Raw genomic sequence first — 20,286 nt, 5'->3', positions numbered from 1 at the left:
GGAGAAACCACAATGACCACTGGGTTTTCATTGTGTCCCATCTTCTTCGCGACCATCGGGGCAGCTGAGCAATTAAACTTTTCCAGAATCCCGTTGGAAGGACGGCAAAAACCTCTTTTCGATCTACAAATGCCTTGATGGCATTTCTCTGTTCCTCTTTCAAAATGAATGGCTGTCGATGTCTCCTCAAACAGACTCAATGGCAGCAGCTACACCTCTCAGCTCTCCAGCAGCAGACATGTTCAACCCAAACGCTCTTTGATGACGTGGTTGATTACGTTATCGTTGATCATCTGTCCATCATCGTATAAAGCCCGCCCTGACAATCTGATTGGTCTGAACAGTTTCTGTTCGGGCATAATGTCTCCCCAACGGAGCGACTCCAGACCGAACTTCCCGAACTCAAATGTTGTGGGCGGGGCTAAGTTCGTCTGGCATTCAGGCTAGAGTTTTGTCACATTTGGTACAAACCTTCAGTTGGACTCAGAGATGAAGCAATCAAAGGTCAGAGGTCATAGGTCACAGAGGTCAGAGGTGACTTCACTGGTCGAAGCTTATGTTTCTGCGAGGGCGAGTAAACAATACACAATGAACATTTTACTGAACACTCTGTATTGTTATATAACAACACAACAACAAACAATACCACAACATGTGATTGTGTTCCAGTTTGTATTAGACGTCAGACTTGTCACGCACTTTGTGTATGATTGTTTGTGTGTGTGTGTGTTAATCTGAAAGCAGGATATTATTAATAACCAGTAATTTGTCAGGAAGTTATAAATTATAACGTTACATATAAGTTAAAGTAAGTAAGTTATAAAAAACAATTAGAAACAGACAAATGTCCTGAAACCTTTTTTCTTTCTACTGTTTGAATAAAGCTCCACAGTTTATTTTACTTTTGCCTTAATGTTGTCAGTGTTTCATTTTTCTCACTGTAATACTGTACACTACTATACAAAGCTGTTAAATGATCAAGTTATGGTCTCCCAGTGCACAGGGATCATAACTGCTCTTTTCTTCTGCCTGCAGTCCCAGCTGCCGTGGGCGAGGTGACGGTCAGTAATAATGGTCGTACAGATTTTCTCAGCGTGTCGTGGCGCCCAGCGGCCGGTGAGGTGGACAGTTACCTGGTGACTCTGAGGGACCGGGAGAAGCCAGTTCACACGCTGGCTGTGTCCAAGTCCAGTCCCGAGTGTGTCTTTAACTCGCTGGTGTCCGGACGACTCTACAACATCTCCATCAGCTCGCGCAGCGGCAACTACCTCAACCACACCTTCGTCCAGGAAAGGACGCGTAAGAACTTCATTTCCAGGGTTTGAGGTCATGGAGGGGCCACCGGGGGTCGTCCCGCCTCAGGGTCTGAGTCACTCACTGTAGTGGAGCTTCTAGTTTGTCGTTGTGGTGTCAGGCTGAAGTGTTAAAATATTAAAATCTTCACACCTGGTTTGAGTTCATATGTCCACTTGGATCTTGATCTCTAAATGTTCTTTATCTTAAATAGTCATGGTAACACTAACACACACACTATAGTAGCTACACTGGCCTACTTCACAGCACTGACCGTAGTCCACTCTCCTCTGTCAGAGCCGTCAAAGGTCCAGAACCCGACGGCGAGCCACGCTGCCCGGGACGACTACCTGAGGATTTACTGGCGTCATGCGGCCGGAGACCTGGACCAGTACCAGGTGTTCATCAAACACAACAATGTGTTCCTGCAGAACCAGACGGTGCTGAAGACGCAGAACGAGTGCGTGTTTAACCACCTGGTGCCTGGCCGACTCTACACCGTGCTGGTTAACACCCGCAGTGGGAAATACGAAACCAGCACCTCGACCCACGGCCGCACGTGTGAGTGATATCTGCCCTGTTCAGGCTCAGTTAACCACCGAACGGATTTTGTAGTAACTAAGCAGTTAAGCTTTTTTATCAATAATGCAGCATCATCCCCCAGAGCAGAAGAAAGCTCCTTGTGTAAACTCGTCTTCATCACTTGCTGCTGAATCTTTATTTCTAGTTGTGGTGTTTTTGTAAAGAAATCACCAGATTTACCACAGCTCCCCCTGAAGTCTCCATAACTTTACCAGCCAGCCAACATAGGAAGTAACTCTGTGACGAGCCTGAGACGCCATCTAGGCTGGACCAATCACGTTCGATTAAAGGAAAATCTGCAACAACCAATTAAAAAGCAGCCGCAGTCATGTAGAAGAGTTACAGGACCACATTCACTCCATTATATAATTACGTTTAACATTTCTATACAGACTTTTTCCTCTCAGGAGGTTGGAGAGGGCGGAGCCCCAGCGCCTGTATTAACCAGCAGCCACTGATTAGCATGTAACTCATTAGCATGTCATTTATCAGCATGATGTTGGGGATTCATTCACGTGGTAATTTTAGAATGTAAAGATTATTATTATTATTATTATGAAAATCAGCTTTGTGTCACTCACTGTGAATCAGCAGCTCACTCTCAGACTTTGCTCCAGTTCCAGCGGGGGTGCGTTTCCTGGCGCTAGCTGCAGGGGGCAGCGAGGAGCTGAGGGTGAGGTGGTCGGCCGCTCTGGGGGACGTGGATCACTACGAGGTGCAGCTGCTGTTTAACGACATGAAGGTGTTTCCTCCCATCACGCTCGGCAGCAGCGTGGGCGAGTGTGTCCTGTCGGCGCTCACACCCGGACGTCTTTACAAGATCCTGGTGTCAACCTTCAGTGGGCCCAACCAGAGAGCCCAGTTTATAGAAGGCCGCACAGGTCAGAGGTCACATGGCGTGGGGGGGGGGGTTCTCTGCTGTTAAGATGATATCAACACACACTGTCCTTCTGTCCCTTCAGTTCCCAGTACAGTCAAGAACATCCACGTCAGTAACACTGGAGACAGCAGCAGTTTGCAGGTGAGCTGGACGCCAGGTGAGGGCGACGTGGACAAGTTCTCTGTGTTTCTGTTCAGAGACCGAAGACAGCTGGACGTACGATGTGTCCTCAAACACCAGAACCAGATGACCTTTGGCTCCCTGCAGCCTGGACAGACGTATGACGTGACAGTGCAGTCAGTGAGCGGAGAGCTGGTCAACAACATCACAGCATCAGGACGCACAGGTCAGACCGCTGGACACACCTACATGCTCCTGTACACACACACACGGTTTGTATTTATAGAGCGTTTTTCTAGTCTTGATGACCGATCAAAGCTCTTTACGTCCCAGTTTTCTATTCACCCATTCACACACACATTCATACAGAGCAGCTATTAGCAGCTCTTATTGTTCTATGACCGGTGATTCAGGGGTTCAACATCTTGCCCAAGGACACCAGGTCGCCATGCAGATGAGGAAGACGGGGGATTGAACTGCCGACCTTCTGGTTGGAGGACAATCGCTGTACCACTCAACCACAGCACCCTAAGTTCCCCTGTACACACCTGTACACACCTGTACACACATGTAGTCACTCGTACACTGCAGTGCTGTATGTTGGTGATGGAATAATGATGACCCACATTATAAAAGACAGTGACTTTGAGTCTCTGCTGATATCTTGTGGTTAGTAAATGAAAATCCTTGTGTCCAGTCCCCTCAGCGGTGACGGGGCTCCAGGTGGAGAACCTCCACACCACCTGCATCCTCCAGGTGAGCTGGCAGGAAGCTCTGGGGGTGGCTGACGGATACATCCTGCAGGTTCTGGACGACAGAGGCTTCCTGGTGTCCAACTCCTCTCAGGACGCTGCGTGTACCAGCTACAGGTTTCACAGCCTTATTCCGGGAAAGAAGTACAGAGTCCTGGTCCAGACTACCAGCGGAGGTGTCCGCAGTCCAGCAGTCAGTGCCGAGTCTCGGACACGTAAGTCTTCCTGTTTCCTGCTCAGACACAGGCCGAGAAAGACATGTTTCTACTGTGTTAGTCTGAGGTTTACACACTGAACTCATGAAGACTTCACGTCACAGATGTTTGTTCCTCTTCCCATCAGGCCCTGCAGCCGTCACAGACCTGTCCATTATGTCCAATACCACCACCAGTCTGTCTTTCCACTGGTCACCCCCAGAGGGAGACTTTGAGCTGTACGAGATCCTCTTCTATCAAGGTGACGAGTCATTACAGGAGAGACAACGAGTCCAGTCCAGCAGTCAGCAGTGCGCCTTTCATGGGCTGACACCCGGCACCCCCTATAGGGTGGTGGTCCTGACCCACAGCGGAGACCAGAGCAACCAGACCTCCATCTGGGCCCGCACAGGTGAGTGGGAGAACAGGTGAGACTTGAGAGGTGAGACTTGAGAGGTGAGAGGGGAGAGGGAGACAGGTGAGAGGTTAAAGGTGAGAGGTGAGAGGTGAGAGGTGAGAGGTGAGAGGTCAGAGGTGAGAGGTGATAAGTGAGAGGTGAGAGGGAGACAGGTGAGAGGTGAGAGCTGAGAGGTGAGAAGGAGACAGGTGAGAGGGAGACAGGTGAGAGGTGAGAGGTCAGATGTGAGAGGTGAGAGGGAGACAGGTGAGAGGCAGACAGGTGAGAGGTGAGAAGTGAGAGGTGAGAAGTGAGAGGGAGACAGGTGAGACTTGAGAGGTGAGACGGAGACAGGTGAGAGGTGAGAGGTCAGATGGAGACAGGTGAGAGGTGAGAGGTGAGAGGGAGACAGGTGAGAGGTGAGAGGTGAGAAGGAGAGAGGGAGACAGGTGAGAGGTGAGAGGTGAAACAGAGACAGGTGAGAGGGAGACAGGTGAGAGGTGAGAGGTGAGAAGTGAGAGGTGAGACTTGAGAGGTGAGAGGGGAGAGGGAGACAGGTGAGACTTGAGAGGTGAGAGGCAGACAGGTGAGAGGTTAAAGGTGAAAGGTGAGAGGTGAGAGGTGAGAGGTGAGAAGTGAGAGGTGAGAGGTGAGAGGTGAGAGGGAGACAGGTGAGACTTGAGAGGTGAGACGGAGACAGGTGAGACTTGAGAGGTGAGACGGAGACAGGTGAGAGGTGAGAGGTCAGAGGGAGACAGGTGAGAGGGTTAGGGTTAGGGTTAGACAGGTGAGACTTGAGAGGTGAGACGGAGACAAGTGAGACTTGAGAGGTGAGACGGAGACAGGTGAGAGGTGAGAGGTCAGAGGGAGACAGGTGAGAGGTGAGAAGGAGAGAGGGAGACAGGTGAGAGGTGAGAGGTGAGACAGAGACAGGTGAGAGGTGAGAGGTCAGAGGGAGACAGGTGAGAGGTGAGACGGAGACAGGTGAGAGGTGAGAGGTCAGAGGGAGACAGGTGAGAGGTGAGAAGGAGAGAGGGAGACAGGTGAGAGGTGAGAGGTGAGACGGAAACAGGTGAGTGGGAGACAGGTGAGAGGTGAGAGGTGAGAAGTGAGAGGGAGACAGGTGAGAGGTGAGAGCTGAGAGGTGAGAAGGAGACAGGTGAGAGGGAGACAGGTGAGAGGTGAGAGGTGAGAAGTGAGAGGGAGACAGGTGAGAGGTGAGAGCTGAGAGGTGAGAAGGAGACAGGTGAGAGGGAGACAGGTGAGAGGTGAGAGGTGAGAGGTGAGAAGTGAGAGGTGAGAGGTGAGAGGGAGACAGGTGAGAGGTAGACAGGTGAGAGGTGAGAGGTGAAACAGAGACAGGTGAGAGGGAGACAGGTGAGAGGTGAGAGGTGAGAAGTGAGAGGTGAGACTTGAGAGGTGAGAGGGGAGAGGGAGACAGGTGAGACTTGAGAGGTGAGAGGCAGACAGGTGAGAGGTTAAAGGTGAGAGGTGAGAGGTGAGAGGTGAGAAGTGATAGGTGAGAGGTGAGAGGTGAGAGGGAGACAGGTGAGACTTGAGAGGTGAGACGGAGACAGGTGAGACTTGAGAGGTGAGACGGAGACAGGTGAGAGGTGAGAGGTCAGAGGGAGACAGGTGAGAGGGTTAGGGTTAGGGTTAGACAGGTGAGACTTGAGAGGTGAGACGGAGACAAGTGAGACTTGAGAGGTGAGACGGAGACAGGTGAGAGGTGAGAGGTCAGAGGGAGACAGGTGAGAGGTGAGAAGGAGAGAGGGAGACAGGTGAGAGGTGAGAGGTGAGACGGAGACAGGTGAGAGGTGAGAGGTCAGAGGGAGACAGGTGAGAGGTGAGAAGGTGAGACGGAGACAGGTGAGAGGTGAGAGGTCAGAGGGAGACAGGTGAGAGGTGAGAAGGAGAGAGGGAGACAGGTGAGAGGTGAGAGGTGAGAGGTGAGACGGAAACAGGTGAGTGGGAGACAGGTGAGAGGTGAGAGGTGAGAAGTGAGAGGGAGACAGGTGAGAGGTGAGAGCTGAGAGGTGAGAAGGAGACAGGTGAGAGGGAGACAGGTGAGAGGTGAGAGGTGAGAGGTGAGAGGTGAGAAGTGAGAGGTGAGAGGTGAGAGGGAGACAGGTGAGAGGTGAGAGGTGAGAGGTGAGAGGGAGACAGGTGAGAGGTGAGAAGGAGAGAGGGAGACAGGTGAGAGGTGAGAGGTGAGAGGTGAGACGGAGACAGGTGAGAGGGAGACAGGTGAGAGGTGAGAGGTGAGAAGTGAGAGGGAGACAGGTGAGAGGTGAGAGCTGAGAGGTGAGAAGGAGACAGGTGAGAGGGAGACAGGTGAGAGGTGAGAGGTGAGAGGTGAGAGGTGAGAGGTGAGAAGTGAGAGGTGAGAGGGGGACAGGTGAGAGGTGAGAGGTGAGAAGTGAGAGGGAGACAGGTGAGAGGTGAGAAGGAGAGAGGGAGACAGGTGAAAGGTGAGAGGTGAGAGGTGAGAGGTGAGAAGTGAGAGGTGAGAGGTGAGAGGTGAGAGGGAGACAGGTGAGACTTGAGAGGTGAGACGGAGACAGGTGAGACTTGAGAGGTGAGACGGAGACAGGTGAGAGGTGAGAGGTCAGAGGGAGACAGGTGAGAGGGTTAGGGTTAGGGTTAGACAGGTGAGACTTGAGAGGTGAGACGGAGACAAGTGAGACTTGAGAGGTGAGACGGAGACAGGTGAGAGGTGAGAGGTCAGAGGGAGACAGGTGAGAGGTGAGAAGGAGAGAGGGAGACAGGTGAGAGGTGAGAGGTGAGACAGAGACAGGTGAGAGGTGAGAGGTCAGAGGGAGACAGGTGAGAGGTGAGACGGAGACAGGTGAGAGGTGAGAGGTCAGAGGGAGACAGGTGAGAGGTGAGAAGGAGAGAGGGAGACAGGTGAGAGGTGAGAGGTGAGACGGAAACAGGTGAGTGGGAGACAGGTGAGAGGTGAGAGGTGAGAAGTGAGAGGGAGACAGGTGAGAGGTGAGAGCTGAGAGGTGAGAAGGAGACAGGTGAGAGGGAGACAGGTGAGAGGTGAGAGGTGAGAAGTGAGAGGGAGACAGGTGAGAGGTGAGAGCTGAGAGGTGAGAAGGAGACAGGTGAGAGGGAGACAGGTGAGAGGTGAGAGGTGAGAGGTGAGAAGTGAGAGGTGAGAGGTGAGAGGGAGACAGGTGAGAGGTAGACAGGTGAGAGGTGAGAGGTGAAACAGAGACAGGTGAGAGGGAGACAGGTGAGAGGTGAGAGGTGAGAAGTGAGAGGTGAGACTTGAGAGGTGAGAGGGGAGAGGGAGACAGGTGAGACTTGAGAGGTGAGAGGCAGACAGGTGAGAGGTTAAAGGTGAGAGGTGAGAGGTGAGAGGTGAGAAGTGATAGGTGAGAGGTGAGAGGTGAGAGGGAGACAGGTGAGACTTGAGAGGTGAGACGGAGACAGGTGAGACTTGAGAGGTGAGACGGAGACAGGTGAGAGGTGAGAGGTCAGAGGGAGACAGGTGAGAGGGTTAGGGTTAGGGTTAGACAGGTGAGACTTGAGAGGTGAGACGGAGACAAGTGAGACTTGAGAGGTGAGACGGAGACAGGTGAGAGGTGAGAGGTCAGAGGGAGACAGGTGAGAGGTGAGAAGGAGAGAGGGAGACAGGTGAGAGGTGAGAGGTGAGACGGAGACAGGTGAGAGGTGAGAGGTCAGAGGGAGACAGGTGAGAGGTGAGAAGGTGAGACGGAGACAGGTGAGAGGTGAGAGGTCAGAGGGAGACAGGTGAGAGGTGAGAAGGAGAGAGGGAGACAGGTGAGAGGTGAGAGGTGAGAGGTGAGACGGAAACAGGTGAGTGGGAGACAGGTGAGAGGTGAGAGGTGAGAAGTGAGAGGGAGACAGGTGAGAGGTGAGAGCTGAGAGGTGAGAAGGAGACAGGTGAGAGGGAGACAGGTGAGAGGTGAGAGGTGAGAGGTGAGAGGTGAGAAGTGAGAGGTGAGAGGTGAGAGGGAGACAGGTGAGAGGTGAGAGGTGAGAGGTGAGAGGGAGACAGGTGAGAGGTGAGAAGGAGAGAGGGAGACAGGTGAGAGGTGAGAGGTGAGAGGTGAGACGGAGACAGGTGAGAGGGAGACAGGTGAGAGGTGAGAGGTGAGAAGTGAGAGGGAGACAGGTGAGAGGTGAGAGCTGAGAGGTGAGAAGGAGACAGGTGAGAGGGAGACAGGTGAGAGGTGAGAGGTGAGAGGTGAGAGGTGAGAGGTGAGAAGTGAGAGGTGAGAGGGGGACAGGTGAGAGGTGAGAGGTGAGAAGTGAGAGGGAGACAGGTGAGAGGTGAGAAGGAGAGAGGGAGACAGGTGAGAGGTGAGAGGTGAGAGGTGAGACGGAGACAGGTGAGAGGGAGACAGGTGAGAGGTGAGAGGTGAGAAGTGAGAGGGAGACAGGTGAGAGGTGAGAGCTGAGAGGTGAGAAGGAGACAGGTGAGAGGGAGACAGGTGAGAGGTGAGAGGTGAGAGGTGAGAAGTGAGAGGTGAGAGGGGGACAGGTGAGAGGTGAGAGGTGAGAAGTGAGAGGGAGACAGGTGAGAGGTGAGAGGTCAGAGGTGAAAGGTGAGAGGGAGACAGGTGAGAGGTGAGAGGTCAGAGGTGAAAGGTGAGAGGGAGACAGGTGAGAGGTGAGAGGTGAGAAGGAGTGAGGGAGACAGGTGAGAGGTGAGAGGTGAGACAGAGACAGGTGAGAGGGAGACAGGTGAGAGGTGAGAGGTGAGAAGTGAGAGGTGAGACTTGAGAGGTGAGAGGGGAGAGGGAGAAAGGTGAGACTTGAGAGGTGAGAGGCAGACAGGTGAGAGGTTAAAGGTGAGAGGTGAGAGGTGAGAGGTGAGAGGTCAGAGGTGAGAGGTGATAAGTGAGAGGTGAGAGGGAGACAGGTGAGAGGTGAGAGGTGAGAGCTGAGAAGGAGACAGGTGAGAGGGAGACAGGTGAGAGGTGAGAGGTGAGAAGTGAGAGGTGAGACTTGAGAGGTGAGAGGGGAGAGGGAGAAAGGTGAGACTTGAGAGGTGAGAGGCAGACAGGTGAGAGGTTAAAGGTGAGAGGTGAGAGGTGAGAGGTGAGAGGTGAGAAGTGAGAGGTGAGAGGGAGACAGGTGAGAGGTGAGAAGTGAGAGGTGAGAGAGAGACAGGTGAGACTTGAGAGGTGAGAGGGAGACAGGTGAGAGGTGAGAGGGAGACAGGTGAGAAGGAGAGAGGGAGACAGGTGAGAGGGAGACAGGTGAGAGGTGAGAGGTGAGAAGTGAGAGGCAGACAGGTGAGAGGGAGACAGGTGAGAGGTGAGAGGTGAGAAGTGAGAGGTGAGAGGTGAGAGGGAGACAGGTGAGACTTGAGAGGTGAGACGGAGACAGGTGAGACTTGAGAGGTGAGACGGAGACAGGTGAGAGGTGAGAGGTCAGAGGGAGACAGGTGAGAGGTGAGAAGGAGAGAGGGAGACAGGTGAGAGGTGAGAGGTGAGACGGAGACAGGTGAGAGGGAGACAGGTGAGAGGTGAGAGGTGAGAAGTGAGAGGGAGACAGGTGAGAGGTGAGAGCTGAGAGGTGAGAAGGAGACAGGTGAGAGGTGAGAGGTAAGAGGTGAGAGGTGAGAGGTGAGAGGTGAGAAGTGAGAGGTGAGAGGGAGACAGGTGAGAGGTGAGAGGTGAGAGGTGAGAGGTGAGAAGTGAGAGGTGAGAGAGAGACAGGTGAGACTTGAGAGGTGAGAGGGAGACAGGTGAGAGGTGAGAGGGAGACAGGTGAGAGGTGAGAGGGAGACAGGTGAGAGGTGAGAGGTGAGAAGGAGAGAGGGAGACAGGTGAGAGGTGAGAGGTGAGAGGTGAGACAGAGACAGGTGAGAGGGTTAGGGTTAGGGTTAGACAGGTGAGACTTGAGAGGTGAGACGGAGACAAGTGAGACTTGAGAGGTGAGACGGAGACAGGTGAGAGGTGAGAGGTCAGAGGGAGACAGGTGAGAGGTGAGAAGGAGAGAGGGAGACAGGTGAGAGGTGAGAGGTGAGACGGAGACAGGTGAGAGGTGAGAGGTCAGAGGGAGACAGGTGAGAGGTGAGAAGGTGAGACGGAGACAGGTGAGAGGTGAGAGGTCAGAGGGAGACAGGTGAGAGGTGAGAAGGAGAGAGGGAGACAGGTGAGAGGTGAGAGGTGAGAGGTGAGACGGAAACAGGTGAGTGGGAGACAGGTGAGAGGTGAGAGGTGAGAAGTGAGAGGGAGACAGGTGAGAGGTGAGAGCTGAGAGGTGAGAAGGAGACAGGTGAGAGGGAGACAGGTGAGAGGTGAGAGGTGAGAGGTGAGAGGTGAGAAGTGAGAGGTGAGAGGTGAGAGGGAGACAGGTGAGAGGTGAGAGGTGAGAGGTGAGAGGGAGACAGGTGAGAGGTGAGAAGGAGAGAGGGAGACAGGTGAGAGGTGAGAGGTGAGAGGTGAGACGGAGACAGGTGAGAGGGAGACAGGTGAGAGGTGAGAGGTGAGAAGTGAGAGGGAGACAGGTGAGAGGTGAGAGCTGAGAGGTGAGAAGGAGACAGGTGAGAGGGAGACAGGTGAGAGGTGAGAGGTGAGAGGTGAGAGGTGAGAAGTGAGAGGTGAGAGGGGGACAGGTGAGAGGTGAGAGGTGAGAAGTGAGAGGGAGACAGGTGAGAGGTGAGAAGGAGAGAGGGAGACAGGTGAGAGGTGAGAGGTGAGAGGTGAGACGGAGACAGGTGAGAGGGAGACAGGTGAGAGGTGAGAGGTGAGAAGTGAGAGGGAGACAGGTGAGAGGTGAGAGCTGAGAGGTGAGAAGGAGACAGGTGAGAGGGAGACAGGTGAGAGGTGAGAGGTGAGAGGTGAGAAGTGAGAGGTGAGAGGGGGACAGGTGAGAGGTGAGAGGTGAGAAGTGAGAGGGAGACAGGTGAGAGGTGAGAGGTCAGAGGTGAAAGGTGAGAGGGAGACAGGTGAGAGGTGAGAGGTCAGAGGTGAAAGGTGAGAGGGAGACAGGTGAGAGGTGAGAGGTGAGAAGGAGTGAGGGAGACAGGTGAGAGGTGAGAGGTGAGACAGAGACAGGTGAGAGGGAGACAGGTGAGAGGTGAGAGGTGAGAAGTGAGAGGTGAGACTTGAGAGGTGAGAGGGGAGAGGGAGAAAGGTGAGACTTGAGAGGTGAGAGGCAGACAGGTGAGAGGTTAAAGGTGAGAGGTGAGAGGTGAGAGGTGAGAGGTCAGAGGTGAGAGGTGATAAGTGAGAGGTGAGAGGGAGACAGGTGAGAGGTGAGAGGTGAGAGCTGAGAAGGAGACAGGTGAGAGGGAGACAGGTGAGAGGTGAGAGGTGAGAAGTGAGAGGTGAGACTTGAGAGGTGAGAGGGGAGAGGGAGAAAGGTGAGACTTGAGAGGTGAGAGGCAGACAGGTGAGAGGTTAAAGGTGAGAGGTGAGAGGTGAGAGGTGAGAGGTGAGAAGTGAGAGGTGAGAGGGAGACAGGTGAGAGGTGAGAAGTGAGAGGTGAGAGAGAGACAGGTGAGACTTGAGAGGTGAGAGGGAGACAGGTGAGAGGTGAGAGGGAGACAGGTGAGAAGGAGAGAGGGAGACAGGTGAGAGGGAGACAGGTGAGAGGTGAGAGGTGAGAAGTGAGAGGCAGACAGGTGAGAGGGAGACAGGTGAGAGGTGAGAGGTGAGAAGTGAGAGGTGAGAGGTGAGAGGGAGACAGGTGAGACTTGAGAGGTGAGACGGAGACAGGTGAGACTTGAGAGGTGAGACGGAGACAGGTGAGAGGTGAGAGGTCAGAGGGAGACAGGTGAGAGGTGAGAAGGAGAGAGGGAGACAGGTGAGAGGTGAGAGGTGAGACGGAGACAGGTGAGAGGGAGACAGGTGAGAGGTGAGAGGTGAGAAGTGAGAGGGAGACAGGTGAGAGGTGAGAGCTGAGAGGTGAGAAGGAGACAGGTGAGAGGTGAGAGGTAAGAGGTGAGAGGTGAGAGGTGAGAGGTGAGAAGTGAGAGGTGAGAGGGAGACAGGTGAGAGGTGAGAGGTGAGAGGTGAGAGGTGAGAAGTGAGAGGTGAGAGAGAGACAGGTGAGACTTGAGAGGTGAGAGGGAGACAGGTGAGAGGTGAGAGGGAGACAGGTGAGAGGTGAGAGGGAGACAGGTGAGAGGTGAGAGGTGAGAAGGAGAGAGGGAGACAGGTGAGAGGTGAGAGGTGAGAGGTGAGACAGAGACAGGTGAGAGGGAGACAGGTGAGAGGTGAGAGGTGAGAAGTGAGAGGTGAGAGGTGAGACGGAGACAGGTGAGAGGGAGACAGGTGAGAGGTGAGAGGTGAGAAGTGAGAGGCAGACAGGTGAGAGGGAGACAGGTGAGAGGTGAGAAGTGAGAGGTGAGAGGTGAGAGGTGAGAGGGAGATAGGTGAGACTTGAGAGGTGAGACGGAGACAGGTGAGACTTGAGAGGTGAGACGGAGACAGGTGAGAGGTGAGAGGTCAGAGGGAGACAGGTGAGAGGTGAGAAGGAGAGAGGGAGACAGGTGAGAGGTGAGAGGTGAGAGGTGAGACGGAGACAGGTGAGTGGGAGACAGGTGAGAGGTGAGAAGGAGAGAGGGAGACAGGTGAGAGGTGAGAGCTGAGAGGTGAGAAGGAGACAGGTGAGAGGGAGACAGGTGAGAGGTGAGAGGTGAGAGGTGAGAGGGAGACAGGTGAGAGGTGAGAGGTGAGAGGTGAGAGGTGAGAAGTGAGAGGTGAGAGGGAGACAGGTGAGAGGTGAGAGGTGAGAGGTGAGAGGTGAGAAGTGAGAGGTGAGAGGGAGACAGGTGAGAGGTGAGAGGTGAGAGGTGAGAGGGAGACAGGTGAGAGGTGAGAAGGAGAGAGGGAGACAGGTGAGAGGTGAGAGGTGAGACGGAGACAGGTGAGAGGGAGACAGGTGAGAGGTGAGAGGTGAGAGGTGAGAAGTGAGAGGTGAGAGGGAGACAGGTGAGAGGTGAGAGGTGAGAGGGAGACAGGTGAGAGGTGAGAGGTGAGAGGGAGACAGGTGAGAGGTGAGAGGTGAGAAGTGAGAGGGAGACAGGTGAGAGGTGAGAGGTCAGAGGTGAAAGGTGAGAGGGAGACAGGTGAGAGGTGAGAGGTCAGAGGTGAAAGGTGAGAGGGAGACAGGTGAGAGGTGAGAGGTGACAAGGAGAGAGGGAGACAGGTGAGAGGTGAGAGGTGAGACAGAGACAGGTGAGAGGGAGACAGGTGAGAGGTGAGAGGTGAGAAGTGAGAGGTGAGACTTGAGAGGTGAGAGGGGAGAGGGAGAAAGGTGAGACTTGAGAGGTGAGAGGCAGACAGGTGAGAGGTTAAAGGTGAGAGGTGAGAGGTGATAAGTGAGAGGTGAGAGGGAGACAGGTGAGAGGTGAGAGCTGAGAAGGAGACAGGTGAGAGGGAGACAGGTGAGAGGTGAGAGGTCAGAGGTGAGAGGTGACAGGGAGACAGGTGAGAGGTGAGAGGTGAGAGGTGAGAGGTGAGAGATGAGACGGAGACAGGTGAGAGGTGAGAGGTGAGAGGTGAGAAGTGAGAGGTGAGAGGGAGACAGGTGAGAGGTGAGAGGTGAGAGGTGAGAGGTGAGAAGTGAGAGGTGAGAGAGAGACAGGTGAGACTTGAGAGGTGAGAGGGAGACAGGTGAGAGGTGAGAGGGAGACAGGTGAGAAGGAGAGAGGGAGACAGGTGAGGGGAGACAGGTGAGAGGTGAGAGGTGAGAAGTGAGAGGCAGACAGGTGAGAGGTGAGAGGTGAGAAGTGAGAGGGAGACAGGTGAGAGGTGAGAGGTCAGAGGTGAAAGGTGAGAGGGAGACAGGTGAGAGGTGAGAGGTGACAAGGAGAGAGGGAGACAGGTGAGAGGTGAGAGGTGAGACAGAGACAGGTGAGAGGGAGACAGGTGAGAGGTGAGAGGTGAGAAGTGAGAGGTGAGACTTGAGAGGTGAGAGGGGAGAGGGAGAAAGGTGAGACTTGAGAGGTGAGAGGCAGACAGGTGAGAGGTTAAAGGTGAGAGGTGAGAGGTGAGAGGTGAGAGGTCAGAGGTGAGAGGTGATAAGTGAGAGGTGAGAGGGAGACAGGTGAGAGGTGAGAGCTGAGAAGGAGACAGGTGAGAGGGAGACAGGTGAGAGGTGAGAGGTCAGAGGTGAGAGGTGACAGGGAGACAGGTGAGAGGTGAGAGGTGAGAGGTGAGAGGTGAGAGATGAGACGGAGACAGGTGAGAGGTGAGAGGTGAGAGGTGAGAGGTGAGAAGTGAGAGGTGAGAGGGAGACAGGTGAGAGGTGAGAGGTGAGAGGTGAGAGGTGAGAAGTGAGAGGTGAGAGAGAGACAGGTGAGACTTGAGAGGTGAGAGGGAGACAGGTGAGAGGTGAGAGGGAGACAGGTGAGAAGGAGAGAGGGAGACAGGTGAGAGGGAGACAGGTGAGAGGTGAGAAGTGAGAGGCAGACAGGTGAGAGGGAGACAGGTGAGAGGTGAGAGGTGAGAAGTGAGAGGGAGACAGGTGAGAGGTGAGAGGTCAGAGGTGAAAGGTGAGAGGGAGACAGGTGAGAGGTGAGAGGTCAGAGGTGAAAGGTGAGAGGGAGACAGGTGAGAGGTGAGAGGTGACAAGGAGAGAGGGAGACAGGTGAGAGGTGAGAGGTGAGACAGAGACAGGTGAGAGGGAGACAGGTGAGAGGTGAGAGGTGAGAAGTGAGAGGTGAGACTTGAGAGGTGAGAGGGGAGAGGGAGAAAGGTGAGACTTGAGAGGTGAGAGGCAGACAGGTGAGAGGTTAAAGGTGAGAGGTGAGAGGTGAGAGGTGAGAGGTCAGAGGTGAGAGGTGATAAGTGAGAGGTGAGAGGGAGACAGGTGAGAGGTGAGAGCTGAGAAGGAGACAGGTGAGAGGGAGACAGGTGAGAGGTGAGAGGTCAGAGGTGAGAGGTGACAGGGAGACAGGTGAGAGGTGAGAGGTGAGAGGTGAGAGGTGAGAGATGAGACGGAGACAGGTGAGAGGTGAGAGGTGAGAGGTGAGAAGTGAGAGGTGAGAGGGAGACAGGTGAGAGGTGAGAGGTGAGAGGTGAGAGGTGAGAAGTGAGAGGTGAGAGAGAGACAGGTGAGACTTGAGAGGGAGACAGGTGAGAGGTGAGAGGGAGACAGGTGAGAAGGAGAGAGGGAGACAGGTGAGAGGGAGACAGGTGAGAGGTGAGAGGTGAGAAGTGAGAGGCAGACAGGTGAGAGGTGAGAGGTGAGAAGTGAGAGGGAGACAGGTGAGAGGTGAGAGGTCAGAGGTGAAAGGTGAGAGGGAGACAGGTGAGAGGTGAGAGGTCAGAGGTGAAAGGTGAGAGGGAGACAGGTGAGAGGTGAGAGGTGACAAGGAGAGAGGGAGACAGGTGAGAGGTGAGAGGTGAGAAGTGAGAGGTGAGACTTGAGAGGTGAGAGGGGAGAGGGAGAAAGGTGAGACTTGAGAGGTGAGAGGCAGACAGGTGAGAGGTTAAAGGTGAGAGGTGAGAGGTGAGAGGTCAGAGGTGAGAGGTGATAAGTGAGAGGTGAGAGGGAGACAGGTGAGAGGTGAGAGCTGAGAAGGAGACAGGTGAGAGGGAGACAGGTGAGAGGTGAGAGGTCAGAGGTGAGAGGTGACAGGGAGACAGGTGAGAGGTGAGAGGTGAGAGGTGAGAGGTGAGAGATGAGACGGAGACAGGTGAGAGGTGAGAGGTGAGAGGTGAGAAGTGAGAGGTGAGAGAGAGACAGGTGAGAAGTGAGAGGTGAGAGGGAGACAGGTGAGAGGTGAGAGGTGAGAAGTGAGAGGGAGACAGGTGAGAGGTGAGAGGTCAGAGGTGAAAGGTGAGAGGGAGACAGGTGAGAGGTGAGAGGTCAGAGGTGAAAGGTGAGAGGGAGACAGGTGAGAGGTGAGAGGTGACAAGGAGAGAGGGAGACAGGTGAGAGGTGAGAGGTGAGAAGTGAGAGGTGAGACTTGAGAGGTGAGAGGGGAGAGGGAGAAAGGTGAGACTTGAGAGGTGAGAGGCAGACAGGTGAGAGGTTAAAGGTGAGAGGTGAGAGGTGAGAGGTCAGAGGTGAGAGGTGATAAGTGAGAGGTGAGAGGGAGACAGGTGAGAGGTGAGAGCTGAGAAGGAGACAGGTGAGAGGGAGACAGGTGAGAGGTGAGAGGTCAGAGGTGAGAGGTGACAGGGAGACAGGTGAGAGGTGAGAGGTGAGAGGTGAGAGGTGAGAGGTGAGAGATGAGACGGAGACAGGTGAGAGGTGAGAGGTGAGAAGTGAGAGGTGTCACAAACTGGCTCAACATATGTGACAAGGAGGGGAGACGAGTCAGGATTGAAAGTGCTAAATGAAAAGGTTTTATTATAACTTGAACAATTATATGTACAAAAAGCATGAGGTGTGGAGAGTAGTGGCATCAGTGGTGAATGTAGTGTATGGATGAGTGAGATGTGTGTGCTCCTGTTGAGTGTACAAGGAAGACGCCAAAAAGAACCAAGAACCAAGAACCTGTAGCGGCGTGGAGCCTAGGAGAGAGAGAGAGACAATGAGACCAGGCTGGCTTATATCACCTTGGGTAGAGGCCTAGCCAGGTGTGAGCACCTTGCCCTAACGACCCTCCCTTTCTGCCAACTCCTGCAGGAAGTAATCAGCTGCATGATGCTAGCAGAAAGGGAGGGGTCGTCACACCCCCCTCCATAAGAACGAGGTTCCACCTCGTGTTATACATCAAATAAGTGTCAATATGTTCCAATCTGTCATGGTTCATACGTTACCAATAACTGACAGTCAGTACTGCACTCCCCCCAGGCTGCATCCTCCAGCACATCCCTCCATCCTCACCAACCCAGCAGCCTTGGTACCAAAGGAGCATTTTAAGGGAATGAAGAGCCGAGAGATGAGCAGAGGAGAACATGGAAATGAGAGACAGCATGAATAAATAGACTAAGGGTCCACAGGTGCCCGAGACAGGGCATCTGCCATTACATTGTCAGTCCCCTTAATGTGTCGGATGTCTAGGTTATATGGCTGCAGGAACAGCGCCCACCTCATTAGCCTCTGATTAGGATTTTGCAGTGACTTCAAGAAGGTGAGGGGGTTATGGTCAGTGAAGACAGTCAGCGGAGATAACCCTGAGCCGACATAGACATCAAAATGCTGCAGAGCCCAAACAAGTGCCAAAGCCTCCTTCTCAATCACTGAATAGTTGTATTGATGCTTGTTAAATTTTCTTGAGAAGAAGCTCACAGGACACTCTACACCCTCCGCATTCTCCTGCAACAGGACGGCCCCAACACCCACATTGCTGGCATCTACATGAAGTTTAAAGGGCTGATCAAATCGTGGCGCTGCCAGCACTGGGGCTGAACACAACAAGGCTTTTACACTGTCAAATGCATTTTGACACATTGAAGACCAAATATATTCAGCTTTAGCTTTCAAGAGGTCGGTCAAGGGTGCAACCACAGATGAAAAGTTCTTGCAAAAACTGCGGTAGTAGCCTACCAACCCTAGGAAACGCATCAGCTCTTTCTTGGTGGTAGGGGGGGGAAACTTTTGCACTGCCATGACCTTGGCCTCCACAGGTCGAACCTGGCCTTGACCCACCACCTTCCCAAGATAGGTCACAGTGGCTCTGGCAAACTCACACTTGGCCAGATTTACTGTCAAGTTGGCCCAGACCAACCTGTCAAAGAGAGCACCTATACGCTGTACATGTTCTTCCCAGGTGTCAGAATACACCACAACATCATCTAGGTATACTGCACAACCTGTAAGCCCTGAAACAACCCGATTCATTAGCCGTTGAAATGTTGCAGGAGCATTCCTCAAACCAAATGGCATAACAGTGTACGAATACAAGCCAGAAGGAGTTATGAAGGCTGAAATATCCCTTGCCCTTTTGGTGAGTGGGACTTGCCAGTACCCTTTGAGAAGATCAAATTTGCTCACAAATGTGGCTGAACCTACCATATCAATACAATCTTCCATACGAGGAAGTGGATACAGATCAGGTTTAGTGATACTGTTCACCTTACGATAGTCAGTGCAGGGCCTCAAACTAGCATCTGCCTTTTTTACTAGGAGGCATGGGGAGGCCCAGTTTGATGAACAAGGCTCAGCAATATCATTATCCAGCATGTACTGTACTTCAGCCTCCAACTGTCTCCTTTTTTCATCTGACACACGATAAAAACGCTGCTTGATGGGCTCAGCAACTCCAACATCTATGTCATGCTCAATTAAGTGCGTTTGGGTTGGGGTATCAGAAAACAGTGATAGATAGCTGTTAATTAGTTTAATCAATTCATCACGTTTAACCACATTTAGGTGCCCGACAAGGATATTTAGATCTTGTAACGTCTCTGAATTTTTCAACCGGCCCCGCAACAACCCATCATCTGGAGCAATATCCAACCCTTCCTCCTCAACTACCACTAGTTCAGACATGGAAGAGGTCAAAACAGGGCCAGAGACCAACATTGGCTTGGCTGGAGAGCTCTTCGGCAGTGGAGACACAGACTCACTAGTGTGATATGGCTTCAGGAGGTTTACATGACACAACCTTGTAGATTTTCTACGGCCAGGAGTTTCAATCAAATAGTTTAGATCAGAGACTTGACGCACCACAGAGAAAGGACCACTGTACTTAGCTTGAAAAGGGGAATCTACCAGAGGCAGAAGAGTAAGTACACGGTCACCTGGGTTAAACTGGCGAGCCTCAGCCCGTTGGTCATATCGTTGCTTCATCTTGCCCTGTGACTTCTGCAGCTTTTGCTTAGCCAGCTCACCTGCCCTGTACAGTTTCAATCTGAAACCACTAACATAATCCTTAAGATTTGGAGGTGGATCCTCTGGCAAACAACCATCTTGCAAAACTGCAAGTGGGCCACGCACTTTATGGCCAAACACCAGTTCATTCGGGCTGAATCCAGTACTTTCCTGGATAACTTCGCGAGCTGCTAACAGCAACCAGGGCAGCCCACCCCCCCAGTCACCCGACAGTTCTGTACAATAAGCTCGCAACAGTGATTTCAACGTTTGGTGGAAACGTTCAAGCGCACCCTGACTTTGCGCATGGTAGGCTGTTGATTTGTTATGCTTGATGTGTAATTGTTTAAGCACCTGAGCAAACAGATGGGATGTGAAGTTAGAACCTTGGTCAGACTGTATGACTTTAGGGATGCCAAATACTGAAATGAACTGAGTCAACGCTCCAACCACGGCTTTGGCTGTAATGCTGCGAAGTGGGTAAGCAGCAGGATACCTGGTAACCTGACACATTACAGTCAGCAAATATGTGTGTCCAGATTTGGACCGAGGTAGGGGCCCCACACAATCAATAATCAAATGCTCAAATGGCTGTCCAATGGCGGGGATTGGCTGTAGAGGAGCAGGTTTAACAACCTGATTTGGCTTGCCAGTGATCTGACAGGTATGACACGTCTTAACGAAAAGAGCAACATCTCTCTTTAAGCGTGGCCAGAAGAAATGCTGCAATATACGGTGGTAAGTTTTACGGACGCCAAGATGACCTGCCACGTCACCATGTGACGTCTGGAGCACTTTATTGCGACAGTTTGTAGGGACAACAACTTGGAAGATTGGCTCTCCTACAGATGCATCACCATGTGACAGCCACTTCCGAACCAATAGCCCATTTAGGAGGAAATAGCACTGGGCAGTATCCCTCACCTCTGATGCTGGCACAACTTGGTCAAACAGCTCCATTAAAGAGGAATCAGCCTTCTGTTCTGCCACTAGCTCAGCCTGAGAACCCGCTAACTGGTCAACCAGCAAAGAATCTGGCAACTCCAACCACTGGCTCCACCATCCTCTGAGCATCACGACTGGCAGCACGAGTGACGGCACAGGCTGGGAAAATGTCACCCAAGTGCAGTGGTGTCACAGAGGGCTCTACTACAGTGGGGAATGTAGGGGGCTGCACTACATTAGGCTGACCATCGGCCCACACCTTGTCACCAGCCAAGTCATTCCCCAAAATCATATGCAAACCCCCAATAGGTAACTGGGGACGAACACCCACTGACACCTCCCCCTGAACAAGACCACAATTTAGAACCAACCGATGCAATGGGACCGAGAATGGAACCATACCTATCCCCAGTGTGATTA

At 53.0% G+C, this 20,286-nt stretch overlaps 1 protein-coding gene across 2 annotated transcripts in view; it reads left to right on the top strand.

The window, feature by feature from the left end:
* The window catches only part of LOC133955775 (receptor-type tyrosine-protein phosphatase beta-like), a 47,229-nt gene that overhangs the window by 13,627 nt on the left and 13,316 nt on the right, over window positions 1-20,286 (top strand). For both annotated transcript variants that reach the window (XM_062390793.1, XM_062390794.1), the window contains 6 exons: window positions 1,036-1,299; window positions 1,591-1,854; window positions 2,493-2,756; window positions 2,838-3,101; window positions 3,573-3,842; window positions 3,970-4,233. In XM_062390793.1, coding sequence (XP_062246777.1) covers window positions 1,036-1,299; window positions 1,591-1,854; window positions 2,493-2,756; window positions 2,838-3,101; window positions 3,573-3,842; window positions 3,970-4,233 — 1,590 coding nt within the window. The remainder of the gene's footprint in view (window positions 1-1,035; window positions 1,300-1,590; window positions 1,855-2,492; window positions 2,757-2,837; window positions 3,102-3,572; window positions 3,843-3,969; window positions 4,234-20,286) is intronic.

The sequence above is a fragment of the Platichthys flesus genome, chromosome 6, assembly GCF_949316205.1.
Source record: "Platichthys flesus chromosome 6, fPlaFle2.1, whole genome shotgun sequence".
Taxonomy (NCBI): Eukaryota; Metazoa; Chordata; class Actinopteri; order Pleuronectiformes; family Pleuronectidae; genus Platichthys; species Platichthys flesus.
This window is presented reverse-complemented; position numbering and strand designations above follow the sequence as displayed.